The sequence below is a fragment of the Pan paniscus genome, chromosome 20 (genome assembly GCF_029289425.2).
Source record: "Pan paniscus chromosome 20, NHGRI_mPanPan1-v2.0_pri, whole genome shotgun sequence".
NCBI lineage: Eukaryota > Metazoa > Chordata > Mammalia > Primates > Hominidae > Pan > Pan paniscus.
Genome location: NC_073269.2, coordinates 18190287 through 18208936, shown reverse-complemented (window position 1 = coordinate 18208936; position 18650 = coordinate 18190287). Strand labels below are relative to the sequence as shown.

The following is an 18650-nucleotide window of genomic DNA, read 5'->3' as shown; positions in this document are numbered from 1 at the left end:
AACAAATGTTCAGGGAGTGATAAGTGGCCGAGGGTGTGGTGGGCAGAGGGAAAGAGAGACTTCGTAAAGAGGATCTCAAGGACCAGGAGATGGAATTTAAACAGCCGGTCAGGGGAGTCCTCACTGGGAAAGTGTTATTTGAGCTAAGTCATAAAGGAGGAGAAAGAGGGAATCAAATGGGATGTGGGGAAAAGCATTCCAGAGAGACAGAACAGCCTGTGCAAAGGCCCTGAGGTGGAAGCATCTTGGGGAACAAAAGGAAGTGAGCAAGGGAGAGAATGAGAGGAAGTGAGGGCAGGGAGCTGAATGGTCAGATCGTGCAGGGGCTTGAGGGCCTCAGGGAGGACTTTGACTTTTATCCCTGAATGAGGTGGGAGCCACGGAGTATTGTAAGCAGAAGATGTGCCTGACTTCTTTGGTGTTCACAGCGCCCTCTGGTGGCCATGTTCAGTAATGCTCGGCCGTTGCAGCTTCCGGGTGGATCTGATTTTTTTTTTTTTTTTAGACAGTCTCTGTCTCCCAGGCTGGAGTGCAGTGGCACGATCTCGGCTCACTGCAACCTCCGCCTCCCACGTTCAAGTGACTGTCACGCCTTGGCCTCCCAAGTAGCTGGAATTACAGGCACACGCCACCATGCCCAGCTAATTTTTTATATTTTTAGTAGACACGGGGTTTTGCCATTTGGTTAGGCTGGTCTCGAACTCCTGACCTCAAGTGATCTGCCTGCCCCAGCCTCCCAAAGTGCTGGGATTACAGGCTTGAGCCACTGTGCCCAGCCGGTGTCCACCCCCTGTCTAGCACTAGCCAGACACTGTGCCAGCGCACCCTCATCTTCAGGCCTGGGTGACACCAGAGGTGTGCTATGGTGTGTCCTGGACAGGGGCTGGGCCAGAGGACATTGCTCGTCCAGGCAGAAACATCAGGTCTGGGGAGGGGCACAGGAAGAATCAACCTACCCTGGCAGGGGCCTGGCCTTGAAGCAGGAAGAGATGCCGTGGCAGGAGGTTGGCCCCAGTGTTTAAAAAAACCACGTAGCAACTATTTCTCGCCCAGGATGCCCAGGAAAGCAAGGGTACTGGGGGATTAGATCCATCACCAAGAAGGATACAGTCAACCCTGAACTTCTCTGGGGCCGCTTCTAATCCACTATAGGGCTTGGGGCAAATTTTAAAAGGTACCCTTCCCGTGGGTTAGCGAACTGGCCTAGTACAGTGATTTTTTTGTTAGGATTTGCTGCCATCTGCTGGACAATTTCATTCACAACATACAAATCTGCAGTATGAAAAGAGATGGGAGGGGCCTTTGTGCAGTGCACGCCCTGCGCAACTGTATATAGCAGCTGTGTTTCCTCTTCTGGGTAGAAACTCTGCTCCCCAGTAGGCGATGGTTAGTTTTACCGGGGCTCTGCTGGAACAGGCCAGTGATCCACTGCTCTCTTGCTTTTATCCCTTACAGGTGCTGCGATATTTTGACTACGTTTTTACAGGCGTCTTTACCTTTGAGATGGTGATCAAGGTGAGTGCAGATTATAAGTGAGAACACACGGTAATTTTTTTTTTTTAAGCAAGTGCAGGGCTGGGCACAGTGGATCATGCCTGTAATCCCAGCACTTTGGGAGGCTGAGGCAGGCAGATCACTTGAGATCAGGAGTTTGAGGCCAGCCTGGCCAACATGGTGAAACCCCATCTCTACTAAAAATACAAAAATTAGCCGGGCATGGTGGCACACGCCTGTAATCCCAGCTACTCGGGAGGCTGAGGCAGGAGAATCACTTGAACCCTAGGCTGCAATGAGCCGATGTGGAGGCTGCAGTGAGCCGAGATCGTGCCACTGCATTCCAGCCTGGGTGACACAGCGAGACTCTGTCAAAAAAAAAAAAAAGAGCTGGGATTCCAGGAGATCCTGAGCCTCCAAAAATGCCCCCCGTGAGAGGATGAGTCTCCCAGAGGATTAGAAATGCCTGGTGTGTTTGAAGAGCAGCAAGGAAGCTGGTGTGGCTGGGCGGAGTGAGAGAACAGCGGGGAAACGAAGGACAGAGAGATGAGTGGGGAGGTGAGGGGGCACCTTGTGCCGGGGATCACAGAGAGGGCTCTTCGGCTCTTACTTTGAGTGAGGTGAGGGCCATAGAGGGTTCTGAGCAGAGGAGGGACTTGATCCAGGTGTTCATAGGTGCCCTTTGGCATCTGTGGGAAGCCAGAGGACCTGTGAGCAGGTGATCACACTGGTCCCCATGGGCGATGACGGGGACAGGATCAGGCTGGTGACCAAAGAAGAGGTGAGAAGTGGACAGATTCTTGGAAGGTTCTGGAAATAGAGCCAGTGAGTTTTGCTGATAGAGCCACCAATGAGGGATTTGGGACAAAGAGGCATCAAAGAGGATCCCAAAGTTTGGATCTAAGAGCCGGCAAGCCAGAGCTGGCTTCCATCAGGCAAAGGGGGGCCGCCTCATGGGGCAGGGGCTCCCCACTCCTCCCTGGAGTCCTCTGGCCACTGCCCATCCCTGCAAGATGAGGTGGCCTCATTGGCTTCCCTGCCTCTCCCCGAGAGGCTAGAGAGTGGGTGGCAGCACCCCAGGGTGGGGATCAGGTGGGGGTTCTGAGCACCCTCTCTTCTCCCCGACAGATGATTGACCTGGGGCTCGTCCTGCATCAGGGTGCCTACTTCCGTGACCTCTGGAATATTCTCGACTTCATAGTGGTCAGTGGGGCCCTGGTAGCCTTTGCCTTCACGTAAGTCTCCTCGCAAGGGTTCCTCTTGCCTCTTTTCCCCCAACCCCCAGCCTGGGCCACACATCGGATTATAGGACATGTTCTCAGGGTCTAGGGATGGGGTGTGTGGGCTCCGGGGATGTGGGAGATATCAGCATGCCACCAGGAAGAGCTTCGATTGGCTTTTTGCATGATGTCCATGGAGGAAGAAGGAGAAGGGACCCCCCCTCCTGCCAACCTTCTACCTCCTCACACAGCAACGGGCCTCAGCCACATCACTGGCCCCTTGCTGTGCAGCTTCCTGTAGACTAGCCTCGCCGGAACATCTCATCCCCCTACTACTCCACAAGCGCCGCCCAAACCGCTGTCTCTTTGGAAAGTCCCTAAAGAGACAATCAGGAAATGAATGTGCATGAGAATTCTGACCCCCTCCCTATGCCTGAAGGCCCCGTAGTTGTAGACCTGGTGACTCCCTTTGTGTGTCTTTCACTTCTCCTGGCAGTCCTAGGATTCTCTGCCCTCTGAAAGGCCATGTGTCATCATGCAGCTCCAAGATGGCGCCCCAGTTGTAGGCAGCCATTTCAGGATGACACCCAAGCTCTTAGTAGTCATCCCAAGATGGCATCCAAGTTCTGGGTGGCCATTCTAAGATGGCCCCTGAGTTCTGAGCTATCATTCCAAGATGGCCTCTGAATTTGGGGTGGTCATTCTTAGATGGTCCCTGAGTTCCAAGGTGACCTTCAAGTTCTGGGTAGCCATTCCAGGATGGTCCCCAAGCTCTGGGTGGCTATTCCAAGATGGCCCCAAGTTCTAGGCAGCCATTGCAAGATGGCCCCTGAGTTCCAGGGTGGCCCCCAAGTTCTGGGCAACCATTCCAAGGTGGCATCCAAGTTCTGGGTGGCTATTCCAAGATGGCCTCTGAGTTCTGGGCTACCATTGCTAAGATGGCCTCTGGATTCTTGGTGGCCATTCTTACATGGTCCCTGAGTTCCAAGGTGGCCTTCAAGTTCTGGGTAGCCATTCCAAGATGGTCCCCAAGTCTTGGATGGCTACTCGAAGGTGACCCCCAAGTTCTGGGCAGCCATCTCAAGGTGGCACCCTAGTTCTGGGTAACCATTCCAAAATGGCACCCAAGTTCTAGGGCAACCATTTCAAAATGGCCCCCAAGTTCTGGGTGACTATTTCAAGATGGTACCCAACAGGTGAGTGGCCATTAGCCCTTAGGGCCCTGATAGCAGACTTAGCAGTACATTCCTGAAGTTGTAGACATTTGGAGCAGGATGAAAAATATCTAATCAGTCTTTAATCAAGAAACAAATCTTGGGGACCCTGGCTGTGCCCATCATGGTGAATCATTCCCTGACAGGTTTTGAAAGGATCTTGACACGTTCACTCCCATGGTGAGAAAATCAGGGGCTTCCTCCTGTGCCTCTGCCTCTAGGCTCCCTCCTCAGCCAATCTGGAGGGGCCCTTGAATGGTCTCCCTCACCAAACAATGAGGACTTGGTTTGTCAGGAGGGCCAAAATAGTGGCCCATTTCCAGTAGAAGGGCTATAAAGTAGGCCACACTTAGAGTCTTCTCTGGGAACACAATGAGGTCAAGTCGTGTTAGAACAAAAAATCTCCAGAGTTTCTGGATGCCTCAGAGCTGGGGATGTATCATGAAGGTTGGGAGGCTGATTATACTTCTTTCTCTTTCTCTTTCACTCCTTCCTCCTCTTTCTCTTCTCTTTTTGTTCGTTTACTCTTTTCTTTTTCTCTTCTCCTCTCCCTCCCCACATCCTTCCCTCTCCTCAAAGCTTTTCAGTGTCTATTTGACTACTAGAGCAATGCACGGTGGCTTACACCTGCAATCCCAGCACTTTGGGAGGCTGAGACAGGCAGATTGCTTGAGCCCAGGAGGCCAAGACCAGCCTGGGTAACATAGGGAGACCCCATCTCTAAAAAAAAAAAAAAAAACAATTAGCCAGGCATGGTAGTATGCCTGCAGTAGCAGCTACACGGGAGGCTGAGGTGGGAGAATTGCTTGAGCCCAGGAGGTTCAAGGCTGCAGTGAGCCGAAATCGCACCACTGCACCCCAGTCTGGGGAACACAGGAAGAACTTGTCTCAAAAAAATAAAAAGTTTAAAAAATTAAAAATCAATGAATTTGCTATTTAGAATATTATGCTTTATATGGTTACTGAATAATTTTAATAGTGATGAGTACAAAAAAAACAGGTTTAGCAAGCTGTTCTGTAGGTTAAAAAGTAAATAAATAATTAATTAAACAAAATACAATGCACATCAAATTAGGGGACAAAGATTGTGACAAATAAGACAAGGAGTCCATGTCTTTAAAATATGAAAAGCAGTTACAAATCAATAAGAAACACTACTTCTCAATGGATAAATGGGCAGAGGATATAAACAGAAATCTGATAGAATGCTGGCAACTAGTAAAAATGGAGGTAAATCAACCTTTGGAATTCAGAGAAATGTAAAATAAAAACGAGATACAATTCATTCCCTATCAAGTTAGCACTGTTCCCGCCGCACCCCCCCACACACACACAAAATGATTTTTTTAGCTAATAAACAGCATATATAAGAATGTATTATAATAGGCTGGGTACAGTGGCTCACGCCTGTAACCCTAGCATTTTGGGAGGCCAAGGGAGGGGGATCACCTGAGGTCAGCAGTTCGAGACCAGCCTGGCCGACATGACGAAACCCTGTCTCTACTAAAAATACAAAAATTAGCCAGGCATGGTGGCGGATGCCTGTAATCCCAGCTACTCAGGTGGGTAAGGCAGGAGAATTGCTTGGACCCAGGAGATGGAGACTGCAGTGAGCCGAGATCATGCCACTGCACTCCAGCCTGGGTGAGAAAGCAAGATTTTGTCTCAAAAATAAAAAAAAGCAATGTATTATAATAAAATATACTTTTCTCCCCCTCTATCACCTATTTAAGCAGGTCCTTCAAGGTGTCAGGTAGACATCATGCTATGAGAAAATTTAAATCCTGAAAAGCCAAAATGTTTTACCACCCTCAGCCTGGAATGAATCCTTCTCCTATGGAAATAACCTAAGGGTTTCTCCACCCCTCTCTGCCTCTCACCCCCTTCCCTCCCTCTCCTCTCCTTTTCTATCTCCCTCTTTCTCTTCCTCCTTTCCCCTCTCTTCCCTCTCTCTTCTTCCCTCTCTCTGTCTCTTTCTGTTTGTCTCTCTCCTTTTTCCCTCTGCTTGCTTTCTCCTTTTACCCCCTCTCAGTTTCTATCTTTTTATTTTCCTCTTTCTCTCTCTCTCTCTTCCTCTCTTTCTCTCTCACTCCCTGCACTGTTGATGACCTATGTCCTTGGGTGATGTGGGCCTCCCCTGGACCATGTAGCTTGGAGAAAGCTGACCCTCTGTCATCAGCCTGGCAACAGGGACTTGGCCCCCCTCCCCTGCATTCTGATGAGGAATGGTATTCAGACAAAGGCAGATCCCAGGACACAGGAGGACATGCTCAGGCAGGGACCCCCGCCCCTTTCCTCTGGGGCAGGGTCTGCTCAGCAGCCTCCAAGATTCCTAGGGCTCAAGAGGTGGCAGGTAGCTCAGGGCACTAGGGCAGGCAGTGGGGTGAATATGTCAGTCATATCCACCTGTCCACACACAATGCTTACCTTGGCCACCTGTGCCCAGGGGAATGGGTTTTATCCTGTGAATCCTCCCAGTGACCACCACTGAGTGTGACACAGATAAATGGTACCAAGCCCAAGCTGTTCAGGTCTCCAATGTCACTTTCCTCTCAGACCTCTGTTGTAGCTGACATACTGTAATGCTGAGGAGGGCCGGGCACAGTGGCTCATGCCTGTAATCCTAGCACTTTGGGAGGCCAAGGCAGATGGATCACCTGGGATCAGGAGTTCAAGACCAGCCTGGGCAACATGGTGAAACCCCAGGCAACATGGTAAAACCCCGTCTCTACTAAAAATACAAATATTAGCCAAGCGTGATAGCAGGCGCCTGTAATCTCAGCTACTCGGGAGGCTGAGGCAGAAGAATTGCTTGAACCTGGGAAGTGGAGGTTGCAGTGAGCCAAGATTGCACCACTGCACTCCAGCCTGGGCAACGGAGCAAGACTCTGTCTCAAAAAAAAAAAAAAAAAAAAAAATGCTGAGGAGGTGACTGTCCCACCTGCATCCTCCAAGTTGACCATCACAATTTAGGGAGGGGAATGACCTACAAAGGACCCAGGAGCAAGCCTTTCAATTGTTGAGCTTTTGCCATTATGGGCCATCGTTTACAACATGCTGTTTCTAGGTTCTCTGGAGGTACAATTAGCCTCCTCTTTTAAACAAAGCTAATCTGCAAAAGCAAACCAAAAATTCTTTTCCACCAGAGATCAATTAGCAGAATGAGCTGGGTGCGATGGCTCACACCTGTAATCCCAGCACTTAGGGAGGCCGAGGCAGGTGGATCACTTGAGGCCAGGGGTCCAAGACCAGCATGGCCAACATGGTGAAACCCCATCTCTACTAAAAATACAAAAACTAGCTGGGTGTGGTGGGGAGGGCCTGTAGTCCCAGCTACTTGGGAGGGTGAGGCAGGAGAATTGCTTGAACTCAGGAGGTGAAGGTTGCAGTGAGCCAAGATTGTGCCACTGCACTCCAGCCTGGGTGACGGAGCGAGACTCCATCTCAAAAAAAAAAAACAAAAAAAAAAAAAAAAAAAAAACAGCAGAATGATTCTTTTGGGGAGTTGATTTTTTTTTTAATTTCTGAGTTTTCTTTTTAAATATCAAGTTATACAAGGGCATTCAAAATTGGCCTACAACTCACAGGAATTTGGCAGCCTGTTTGCAGAGTCAAGCTTTTACATTGTTCTCATGAAATTGGTACAGGCATAAAGCCACCCTTCACTCTTGAAAATCCATTTTGAATGTTGTTGTTGTTTTAATTCTTATGCAAGAAAAGGATCTGGATAGGGATTTCAGGCCATCCTGTCAACCCTGGCAGGCTTGTAGATCATGCAGGAACTGGGAGGTGTGAGATTTTGCCAGTGGGATCCTGGCAAGTGCCTGGGACTCTCCCAGGGTTTTGGAAGAGCCGACGGACATGAGTCCAACAGGGAGCATCTTTATATCATGGCCGAAGGGATGAGAGAGGAGACCCTCAAACCTCACCCCTACCACACCCTCCCCACCCCACTGTCAAGAGTCCATCTGGTGCTGCCGTTCCTCCCCCAGGGCAGGGCTGCAGGCCCAGCACAGCTGGCCAGGTGCCTTGATCAAGCCATTCCTGCACACCTAAGAGCCAAACTGCTAGAAAACCAGAATAGGAGCTACTGCTTTTTTCCCTAAAAAGTTTTGGAATCTTCTCCCCGTTACAGGTTTCTGGCCTCTTTTGCCTGAGAAGGTCTCTCACCCTATGAGGACTTTGCTTATTGTCTTTCCTTGTTATCAGATCGTTGGCACATTGGAAGGAGCATGGATGCTCTGAGGTTCTCAGCCTGAGCGCTGAACTCTTCACCACCCACCCCCAACCCCAGGGTCCTCTGCTTATTTCCTTTCTGGTCTTTTAACTTGCTTTGTCTGTCCTCTGTGCATATCCCCTCATAGACAAGGCTGAGAGCCCCACAGGTATTAGATTGACCTTATTGTTTTAAGAAATTGTCCCTCCAGGTCTGTTTGATTTCTCTCTAGATGTGCAAGTCCTTTAGCCTCTCTGTGCCTCAGTTTTTCCCATCTAGATGAGGAAACTGCGGCCCAGAGGGACTGTGGAGGGAAGTAAGTCCGACAAGATCACTGAGGTTGGGTTCAGCTGTCAGATGCTGCCCATCTCCCAGCCCTGAATATGGAGGCTCACAGTGAGCAGAATGATACTCAGCAGCCCGGCCAGCCTGGGTTCTTTGAGGCCTGGCAGGGCTGCGAGATCCAGGGGAAGGGAATAGGGGAAGGGAGCATAAGGTTATTCCCTTCCTTGTTGAAAGGAACCTTGCCGTTCTGGCCTGTTGGGGTCAAAGCAAGGATTCTTCCCCCAGTGCTGTGATTGTGGCCTCGTCTCCGATATGGGAGAAAACTATCCCTGTGGTCCCACCAAGGGATGTATTGAAGCTCTTCTGAAGATGTTCACCCCTCCTGCACCTCACCCAAATATCTGTGTGTGTGTGTGTCCTGCTCAATTCACTGACTGTGTCCCTTGTATCCATGCGTCCACCATAAACACCCCATTTCATGAGCCATCACACGTGGTATCACGCTCTGTGCCCATGCATCGGGGCAGCCAACTGACATTTCTCAGCAGCTGGCAGATCATGATCCTGCCCTCACTGCCAAGAGTCCATCTGGCGCGGCTGTTCTTCCCCCAAAGGCAGGACTGCAGCTGGCAGAGCGCCTTGATCAAGCTGCTCCTGCATACCCAGGAGCCAAACTGTCAGGAAGCCAAAGATGGAGCCCTCAGGCTGCTATCTCTTGATCCTCATCTTCAAAACAGCCCCCACCCCTGAAGGCATTATTTTTCTTGTGTATGATGAAATGGAAAGAAGATTAGAGTGCGAGATACCCACACGTGGGTTTGAATCTTAGTCTGTCTTCCCAGCTGTGTGCCTGCCCTTGGGCAGGTCACTCTTTTTCTCTAGGCCTCAGCTTCCTCATCTGGAAAATGGGCATAATGGTGCTGTCTTCCCATAGGCAAATGCAGTGATGTCCAGAAGACTCCCATATTAAACCTAAAGTCAGCAGATTAGGCAAAAATCACTGTCATTGAAAACTCCCTCAATCATCTGTAAAGAAGCTGGGTGTGGTGGCTCTCACCTGTAGTCCCAGCTACTTGGGAGGCTGAGGTGGGAGAATCACTTGAGCCAGGGAGTTCAAGGCTGCAGTAAGCTATGACTGTGCTACTGCACTCCAGCCTGGGTGACAGAGCAAGACCACGTCTCTAAAAATATAAAATAAGGCCGGGTGCGGTGGCTCACACCTGTAATCCCAGCACTTTGGGAGGCCAAGGTGGGCGGATCACGAGGTCAAGAGATGGAGACCATCCTGGCTAACACGGTGAAACCCCATCTCTACTAAAAATACAAAAAAAATTAGCTGGGCGTGGTGGTGGGCGCCTGTAGTCCCAGCACTCGGGAGGCTGAGGAAGGAGAATGGCGTGAACATGGGAGGCGGAGCTTGCAGTGAGCCGAGATCTTGCCACTGCACTCCAGCCTGGGCGACAGAGCGAGACTCCGTTTCAAAAAAAAAAAAAATAACTAACTTCCAAAGGGGTCGTGGATGGAAAATTCCATAGAGTCCGCTTGGCAGCAGGGTTTCCGCCATTCTGATGGTGGTCAAGTCTTTCTAACCTGGATCGCCAGTCATTGTTGAAGGCTCCTAATGAGCCCCAAGCCTGATTCCAATGAATCATGAGAGGACCAGCTGCTAGGTGCTGATAGCTTTCCCCAGGCCCGCATTTGCTCAGAGGGCTTCAGAGTTGCTTCTAATTCCATCCCAAGTCAGAACTCTTTGCTGACCCCTCCTTCATAAAGAGCAAAGCCAAGGCCATAGCTTTTGTTAATCAAACATCAGAATTCCACAGACCTGAGTTGGTTGGTTGTTTTAAGAGACAGAGTCTTGCCCAGGATGCAGTGGCTCACACTTGTAATCCCAGCGCTCTGGGAGGCCTAGGCAGGAGGATCACTTGAGCCCAGGAGTTTGAGACCAGCCTGAGCAACATAATGAGACCCCCGTCTCTACAAAAAATGGAAAAATTTGCCTGTATTTCCAGCTACTTGGGAGGCTAAGATGGGAGAATCACCTGAGCCCTGGAGGTTGAGGCTACAGTGAGCCAAGATCCCGCTACTGCACTCCAGCCTGGGCAACAGAGGGAGACCCTGCCTCAAAAAAAAAGGAGAGAAGGAGAGAGACAGGGTCTCCCTATGTTGTCCAGGCTGGTCTCGAACTTCTGGCCTCAAGCAATCTTCCCAACTCGTCCTCCCAAGGTGCTGGGATTATAGCTGTGAGCCACGGCACCCAGTCTGGGCCTGTTTTGCAGATGAGGATAACGAGAGGCAGAGTCAGGATTCAAACCCAGGTCCCCTCAACTTCAAAGCTCACAACCTTTTAGACATTCTAAAACCTTGCAGCTCCACAACGCCTGGAGAAGAGGGGTTTCTCCGGCTCTTGGCAGTGACTTTCCGTGGTGAATTCACCTTTGGTAACTGACAGCTTTGCAGCTGTCCTGCTACCTGGAAATTTGGCTTTCTTAGTGCTTTCTTGGGCAGTGCCAAGTGCCTGCCAAGGGTGGGGGACTGAATGGAGGTGGGGGCGGCTTCCAGATGGAAGGATGGACATCGGCCAGCGCCATGAGCCTGAGGCTCCCTCAACTGCTGCCCGGGCGGGACTCGGGGGTGCTCAGGGGTGCGTGTGTGTACGTGCGTGTTCTGTGTTCTTTTTTCTGAGGCCACTTACGATCTGTCTCTCCCTCCGATGCCACATCACCAGGAGCAGTACACGGTAAAGTCTCTCTCTCTCTCTCTGTCTTTCTCTCTCTCTCTCTCTCTCTCATATTCTGTCTCTCATGATCTGTCCCCTGGTGCAGCCTCGTTAGTTCTGGGCCTGTTTCTGTGGCCTTGTGTCCTTGCCGCCGCTGTCCTGTCGCTTCAAATGACCAGAACTCACTCCCTGCGAAGGAGGCATCCCAAAGGGTCTTGCCAATGCCTCCGCCCATGCCCCACCAGTTCTTGCAGAGAACAGAAGGGGCAGAGGTTCAGTTTCAATAGGCAAGCTGGGTGGAGCAGTTATCAGAAGCAATGAAAGCGGGCCAGACACAGTGGCTCACGCCTGTAATCCCAGCATTTTGGGAGGCCGAGGCGGGTAGATCACTTGAGGTCAGGAGTTTCAGACCAGCCTGGTCAACATGGTGAAACCCCATCTCTACTAAAAATACAAAAAATTATCTGGGCGTGGTGGTGCACACCTGTAATCCCAGCTACATAGGAAGCTGAGGCAGGAGAATCACTTAAACCTGGGAGGCGGAGGTTGCAGTGAGCTGAGATTGCACCACTGCACTCCACCCTGGGTGACAGAGTGAGACTCTGTCTCAAAAATATATATAAAATAAATTAAACAATAAAAAAATAAAATGGCCATGGAATCATTTTCAGATGAGGAGATGCAGAATGCCCATGGAGACATGCTCCCAATTGTCACTTGTTTGGGACATCAAGATTTTAGCCAGTTCCATCAAGATTTTAGCCAGTTCCATGTGCAACCTGGATGTACAGTTCCTTGATATTTTTTTTCTATCAACCTGTATTCTAAAGTTCAATTTCAAAAGGAAACTTTAGCCAGGTGCGGTGGTGCATGCCTGCAGTCCCAGCCATTTGGGAGGCTGAGACTGAAGGATCACTTGAGCCCAGGAGTTGGAGGCTGCGGTGAGCTATGATCGTGCCACTGCACTCCACCCTGAGACTCCATCTCTTTAATTTAAAAAAAAAAAAGGAAACTATATTATCCACTTACAACCAGCATTGCTAACCTAAGATAAATCTGCAACTGCAAAAGTAAATGTAGGCCAGACATGGTGGCTCACACCTATAATCCCAGCACTTTGGGAGGCCGAGGCAGGCGGATCACTTGAGGTCGGAAGTTCGAGACCAGCCTGACCAACATGGAGAAACCCCGTCTCTACTAAAAATACAAAATTAGCCGGACGTGATGGCACATGCCTGTAATCCCAGCTACTCGGGAGGCTGAGGCAAAAGAATCTCTTGAACCCGGGAGGCAGAGGCTGCTGTGAGCTGAGATCACGCCATTCACTCCAGCCTGGGCAACAAGAGAGAAATGCCATCTCAAAAAAAAAAAAAAAAAAAGTAAATCTAACAGAAATCAGACAATGTTGTTGCCTTCAAGCTGGGCTCTTTGTTAAAAGGAAAATTACTAAGTGTTAGGGAGGTGTTAAAGGCCTATTAGCATCTACCTGAGGCTTCCTTTCTCGCAAAAGCAGAACATCTGAAAGATACGTGGAAAAGAAACTTAAAGTATAATAAAAAAAAAAAAAGAAAGAAATGATTATGCCCCTCTGAGATCCAATTATTTAATCTGTGCCCCTGTTCTGCCTAAAATTATCTCAGTGACTGTCCAACGTGTGTCTCACACTTGGGGGCACAGCCTTGAGATGATAATGATGATGTTAGTTTTAAAAAGAAAAAGAAATGTTCAGAGTTCTGAATCCTGGAGTATATCTCTGCCTAGCAGGCTAAAATACAATTATCGTCTTTGTTCCCTGAAAAATGAAAAAAATGGAGTCCTTTAAAAAGCAAATGATGTGAAGAATGATGTTTTTGCACTGGATACTGAGACCCATCGTGATGGGGGTCTCTGGGGCAGCTCTGCTCATGACCTGGGAGGTCACTGTAGGGAGATGTTTTTTAGGTGACCTCCCCACCCAAATACTCCAACCGGAGGCATTCACGTGTCCTGAGACCACACGCCAGGCACAGGCTAGGGGCTGGGACAAGAATCAAGATTAAAGGGGAAATGGCCAGGTGCGGTGGCTCATGCCTGTAATACCAGCACTTTGGGAGTCAAGGCCAGTGGATTACTTGAGGTCAGGAGTTCGAGACCAGCCTGGCCAACACGGTGAAACCCTGTCTCTACTGAAAATACAAAAATTAGCCAGGTGTGGTGACTCATGCCTGTAGTCCCAGCTATTCAGGAGGCTGAGGTGGGAGAATCACTTGAACCCAGGAGGCAGAGGTTACAGTAAGCCAAGATCATGCCACTGCACTCCAGCCTGGGCAATAGAGCAAGACTCCATCTCAAAAAAAAAAAAAAAAAGATTAAAGGGAAAATGAACACAGAGAAAAGTAGATTACACTGTAAGCCTTTGAAGAGTTTTCTGTCTAAAACCAGAGACCGAAGAAACAAACAAAGATTAACTCCGAAACAGCACATAGGAGCTGGCAGGAGCCAGATGTAGGCAGTCAGGAAATGCTGTCGGAGGGAGCAACAGGTAATTTGGGCTTTGAGGACCGGGTAGTTCTGTGACTGTAGAAGTGCAGGAAGGGCATTTCTAGCAGCGGGAACAGTATATGCATAAGCAGACAGAGGCAAAAGAATGTGGCTGGGGCTTGAGATACGTAGCCATAAATGGGAATGCAAAGATGAAGGTAAGTTGGACTAGATTTTCAAGAGCCTTGAATGCCGTGCCCAGAAGTTTGCACTTGCTCTTCTGAGAATTCACGTGCTCCAGAAGAATTCTGAGCAAGAGAAAGAGTAACATGGTCATTGGCTTTGGCCACTGTGTGCATAAAACATGGAAGAAGAGGCAGGGAATGAGGAGCAAGTTGGGAGACGGGTGAGGGGGGATGGCACCCAGGAACGGATGGCGGGATGTTAAGGAAGGTGACCCACTGGGGATGGGGATGGGGATAGAGGGCAGGCAGTTGACCATGACTCTCAGGTTTCTGGTGTGGACAACTGGATGGGTCATGAGTGCCATGAACCACAAGCTATTCATGGTCCCACTCAATACCCTCCTCTTGGGGGGCCTGAGTCATGGTTGGCCAAGGGTGTCATGGCATCTCTGGGGTCTGCATTGCTAAGCTCAGTTCCAACAGACCTTGGACTGAACTTCTGTGCAGTCCTCTCTGGCAAAGATGGGCTCAGAGACCCTTGGAGCAATGCAGCAGAGACCATGGCAGCAGCCACATCAGCATCTGAAAGCAGCGGCACCCGGTTATTTTCCCTCCTTCAGGCTCAGGGAATATGGTGGGGGAGGGGAGATTTGGTATAAGGGCCACTTTAAGTATCTTCCAGAATCCCATTGGAAGGGGGAGAAAATCCCATTTTTTTAAGAACCCAGTGATACCACCTTTAAAAAGAATACACAGGGGGCCAGGCGCAGTGGCTCACACCTGTAATCCCAACACTTTGGGAGGCCAAGGTGGGTGGATCACCTGAGGTCAGGAGTTCAAGACCAGCCTGGCCAACGTGGTGAAGCCCCATCTCTACTAAAAATACAAAAGTTAGCTGGGCATGGTGGCAGACACCTGTAGTCCCAGCTACTTGGAGAGGCTGAGGCAAGAGAATCACTTGAACCTGGGAGGTGGAGGTTGCAATGAGCCAAGATCATACCATTGCACTCCAGCCTGGGCAACAAGAGTGAAACTCCATCTCAAAAAAAAAAAAAAAAAAATACATAGGGGACCACTAAACTCCTAGACCAAGGGCTTTTTTGAAAATAGCTGTGACCAGGTGTAGTGGCTCACACCTGTAATCCCAGCACTTTGGGAGGGTGAGGAGGGCAGATTGCTTGAGCTCAGGAGTTTGAAACCAGCCTGGGCAACGTGGTGAAACCTCATCTCTACAAAAAGACAAAACAATTAGCCAGGCGCAGTGGCGTGTGCCTGTAGTCCCAGCTACTTGGGAGGCTGAGGTGGGAGGATGGCTTTAGCCCAGGAGGCGTAGGTTGCAGTGAGCCGAGATCATGCCACTGCACTCCAGCCTTGGTGACAGAGCCAGACCCTGTCTCAAAAAAGAAAAAGAAAAGAAAAGCTGTGCAGAAATGGGGGTGGGGAATCAGCCAACCCCCTTATGCTGGGTCTCAGGGACACCCAATACAGCTGCTCAGGCCCAGCCAGATGGCAAAGAGCCCTCAACCAACCCTGGGACCAGAATCACAAAAAGCCACCTACTTACTGGCTCCCGAGCCCAAGCTTAACAGGTGAAATGGACCACTCTTCACCAGGAAGGGCAGGGCTGTGCCAAGCTCACCCCAGACTTCTAGGCCTGGGAGGGTAGGGTCCCATGGAGCTGTGGGCTGCCCCCTACCCAACCTGACCTCTGCTTCCTCTCTTCCCTTCTCCCCACCTAAACATTCCTCCACAGTGGCAATAGCAAAGGAAAAGACATCAACACGATTAAATCCCTCCGAGTCCTCCGGGTGCTACGACCTCTTAAAACCATCAAGCGGCTGCCAAAGCTCAAGGTGAGATTGGGAGATGGTGGGGTGAGGTGGGGGGGACTGTCAGGGTTATCATGTACAGTTGAGCAGGTTGCACACTGCTCAAGGACAACACATTAAAGGAGGTGCTGATAACATCATCCTAGCCATCGTGTATGGATATTTGTATTATTACAACTTCCCAGCAGATGGCAGTAAAGTGAGTTGACCGAAAATAATCTGTGTATTATGGCAGTTTTTCTTTAGATGAAATGTCTTGGGGTTAAGATCCTTTTTCCTAATTTGCATGAAGGCATCATATGGATTTAAAAGGGTATAACCGTGATCTGGGAAGCAGGAACTAGATTTCTTGTTCCATAAAATTTTGACTTTTCATCTACCTATTCTAGGCTCTAATACCTCCCATTCCAAAATAGCATGAACCAGCATTTCCCAAAAGCCTGTCATTCCAAAATATATATATATTAAGGGAAATAAAATCCAGTCATTAGAGCACCCACTTTCACTGTATGCTTCACCTGGGCATCCCCAGTATTATCTCTTATGTAATATGTTTCTTTAAATCAAGTCACACCCGTAATCCCTGTATTTTGGAAGACCACGGCAGGAGTGTTGCTTGAGCCCAGGAGAATGAGACCAGCCTGGGCAACATAGTTAGACTCTGTCTCTACTAAAAATTAAAGACAGAAAACAGATACTGTTATGGAAATCTAACCAAATATGGCTGCCTGCCTAAGGCTTTGTGCATTGACAACTGCTCTTTCTTGGTTAAAGAGGGAAAGTGTCAATGGTAGGTGTTAACATGGTAGCAACTAAGTAAAAATTTCTCCTTCACTCAAAAGGATTGAGAGAGTTGGAAAGGAAGTAACTTTGTTACCTTGTTTTTCTGTGTTGGGCTCCTGTATCACTTAAAAGCATCTCTGGTATCCCATCTGGGAGTTTTAGATCCATAGAATGCCAGGATTGAGTCCGACTCCTCCAACACTTATTTCTGAAAGCTGGGGGGACCTTACCCTAGTGACTTGACTTATGACCTTGCCTGTAAAATGGGAATGATCACGGCAGTATTTTGGTATGATGGGCCACTGGAGGCAGAAGGTTGGGCAGGTCCCCAGCCCCTCATGCTCTCTGTCAACTCCACCCCACAGGCTGTGTTTGACTGTGTGGTGAACTCGCTTAAAAACGTCTTCAACATCCTCATCGTCTACATGCTATTCATGTTCATCTTCGCCGTGGTGGCTGTGCAGCTCTTCAAGGGGAAATTCTTCCACTGCACTGACGAGTCCAAAGAGTTTGAGAAAGATTGTCGGTGGGTCTCCACTTTTCAGCACATTCCCATTGGAACCGGCAGGTGGGCAGGGGGGAAGTGGCTAGAGGCATTGGCCACTTGGGCTCAGAGACTGGAGAATTGATGAGCCTTGGAAGCGACTCAGTTGCAACCAGCTTGGATCTTGGGTAGAAAGAAAACCGGTTTTAGAATTTGAGTCACCACCCATAGCCACAGAATGAGTCATAAGCAAATTGATTGACCTTTCAGCCACCGCCTTTGTCATGTGAGGGATATTAATACACATCCACAGTTCCTTACTTGAAATCGTTACAGGCAGATGTGTTTCAAAGTTGAGAATATTTTGAGATTCCCATGTGGGACATGACACCCTCAGCTGGGTCTAAGGCAGCCCTATAATCAAACACAATATTTCTGCCATAAAATGTGTAACTATTTACATCAAATGGGGTAAATAACAAGTATAAAGAGCTTCATGTCCAATCAGATCAGGTTTCATTACCAAATAAGTTAGGTAAGAGGCCAGGTGCAGTGGCTCACACCTGTAATTCCAACACTTTGGGAGGCTGAGGTGGGAGGATCACTTGAGGCCAGGAGTTGGAGACCAGGTTGGGCAACATAATGAGAGCCCATCCTACAGAATAAATTTTAAAAGTTAGCGGGGCGTGGTAGCACACACCTGTAGTCCCAGCTACCCGGGAGGCTGAGGCGGGAGGATTGTTTAAACACAGGAGTTCAAGGCTGCAATGCACTATGATGGTACCACTGCACTCCAGCCTGCGTGACAGAGTGAGACCCTGCCTCTCAAAAATATATACATATAGGCCGGGCGCAGTGGCTCATGCTTGTAATCTCAGCACTTTAGGAGGCCGAGGCGGGCGGATCATGAGGTCAGGAGATCGAGACCATCCTGGCTAACACGGTGAAACCCTGTCTCTACTAAAAATACAAAAACCTAGCTGGGCATGGTGGCAGACGCCTGTAGTCCCAGCTACTTGGGAGGCTGAGACAGGAGAATGGCGTGAACCCGGGAGGCGGAGCTTGCAGTGAGCCCAGATTGGGCCACTGTACTCCAGCCTGGGCAACAGAGCCAGACTCCATCTCAAAAAAAAAAAAAAAATATATATATATATATATACACACACACACACACACACACACACACACATATGTATTATGTGTGTGTGTATATATATGTATGTGTATATATAGTGATATTGTTACCAGTGTAAAGTGGCATTTTGCAACACATGGTAGCCTGTTGTTATCTTGATGGCTATTGAAATTAGGAGGATGCCAGATGTCTGGATAGGAGTCTGGAACTAACCCTTGTTTCCTGCCTTGAAAAGGAGTAGCAACCTCCCTTAGCCTGATGAACCTCTAAATGTCCCCTATGTCTCTCTGCCTCCTCCTAAACTCCCTCCACCCGACCCCCAGCAAGCCTGAGGCTCTCACCCTGAGGACTAGAAGTTACCACGTTGGAAGAGGGTGCTGGACCCTGGGTCAGCTCTCCCACCAGGAGTAAGGTTGTGCCATCACCCATGGATTTATCTCGAAGTAGATGCACACTCGAAGTAGATGCACATGTAATCCCCTATGAAGCACAGGGACACATGGTGGCAGGATGGGGAGTCACTGCTTCCCAAGCAGTCTAGGCTGGTGGACCCCTCTTCCTTTCCCTCCCCCTGTCTCTGATAACCAAAGACAAGTGCAAGACAGCCCCTCTTTCCCATTTACTAA

The 18650-nt window shown here is 49.3% G+C and overlaps 1 protein-coding gene across 10 annotated transcripts in view; it reads left to right on the top strand.

Annotated features, from left to right (window-relative positions):
• CACNA1A (calcium voltage-gated channel subunit alpha1 A) overlaps nt 1–18650 on the top strand; it is a 418969-nt gene that overhangs the window by 346645 nt on the left and 53674 nt on the right. For all 10 annotated transcript variants that reach the window (XM_034945842.3, XM_034945843.3, XM_055103184.2 and 7 more), the window contains exons 25-28: nt 1456–1515; nt 2623–2729; nt 15547–15646; nt 16771–16931. In XM_034945842.3, the coding sequence (XP_034801733.3) occupies nt 1456–1515; nt 2623–2729; nt 15547–15646; nt 16771–16931 (428 nt within the window). The remainder of the gene's footprint in view (nt 1–1455; nt 1516–2622; nt 2730–15546; nt 15647–16770; nt 16932–18650) is intronic.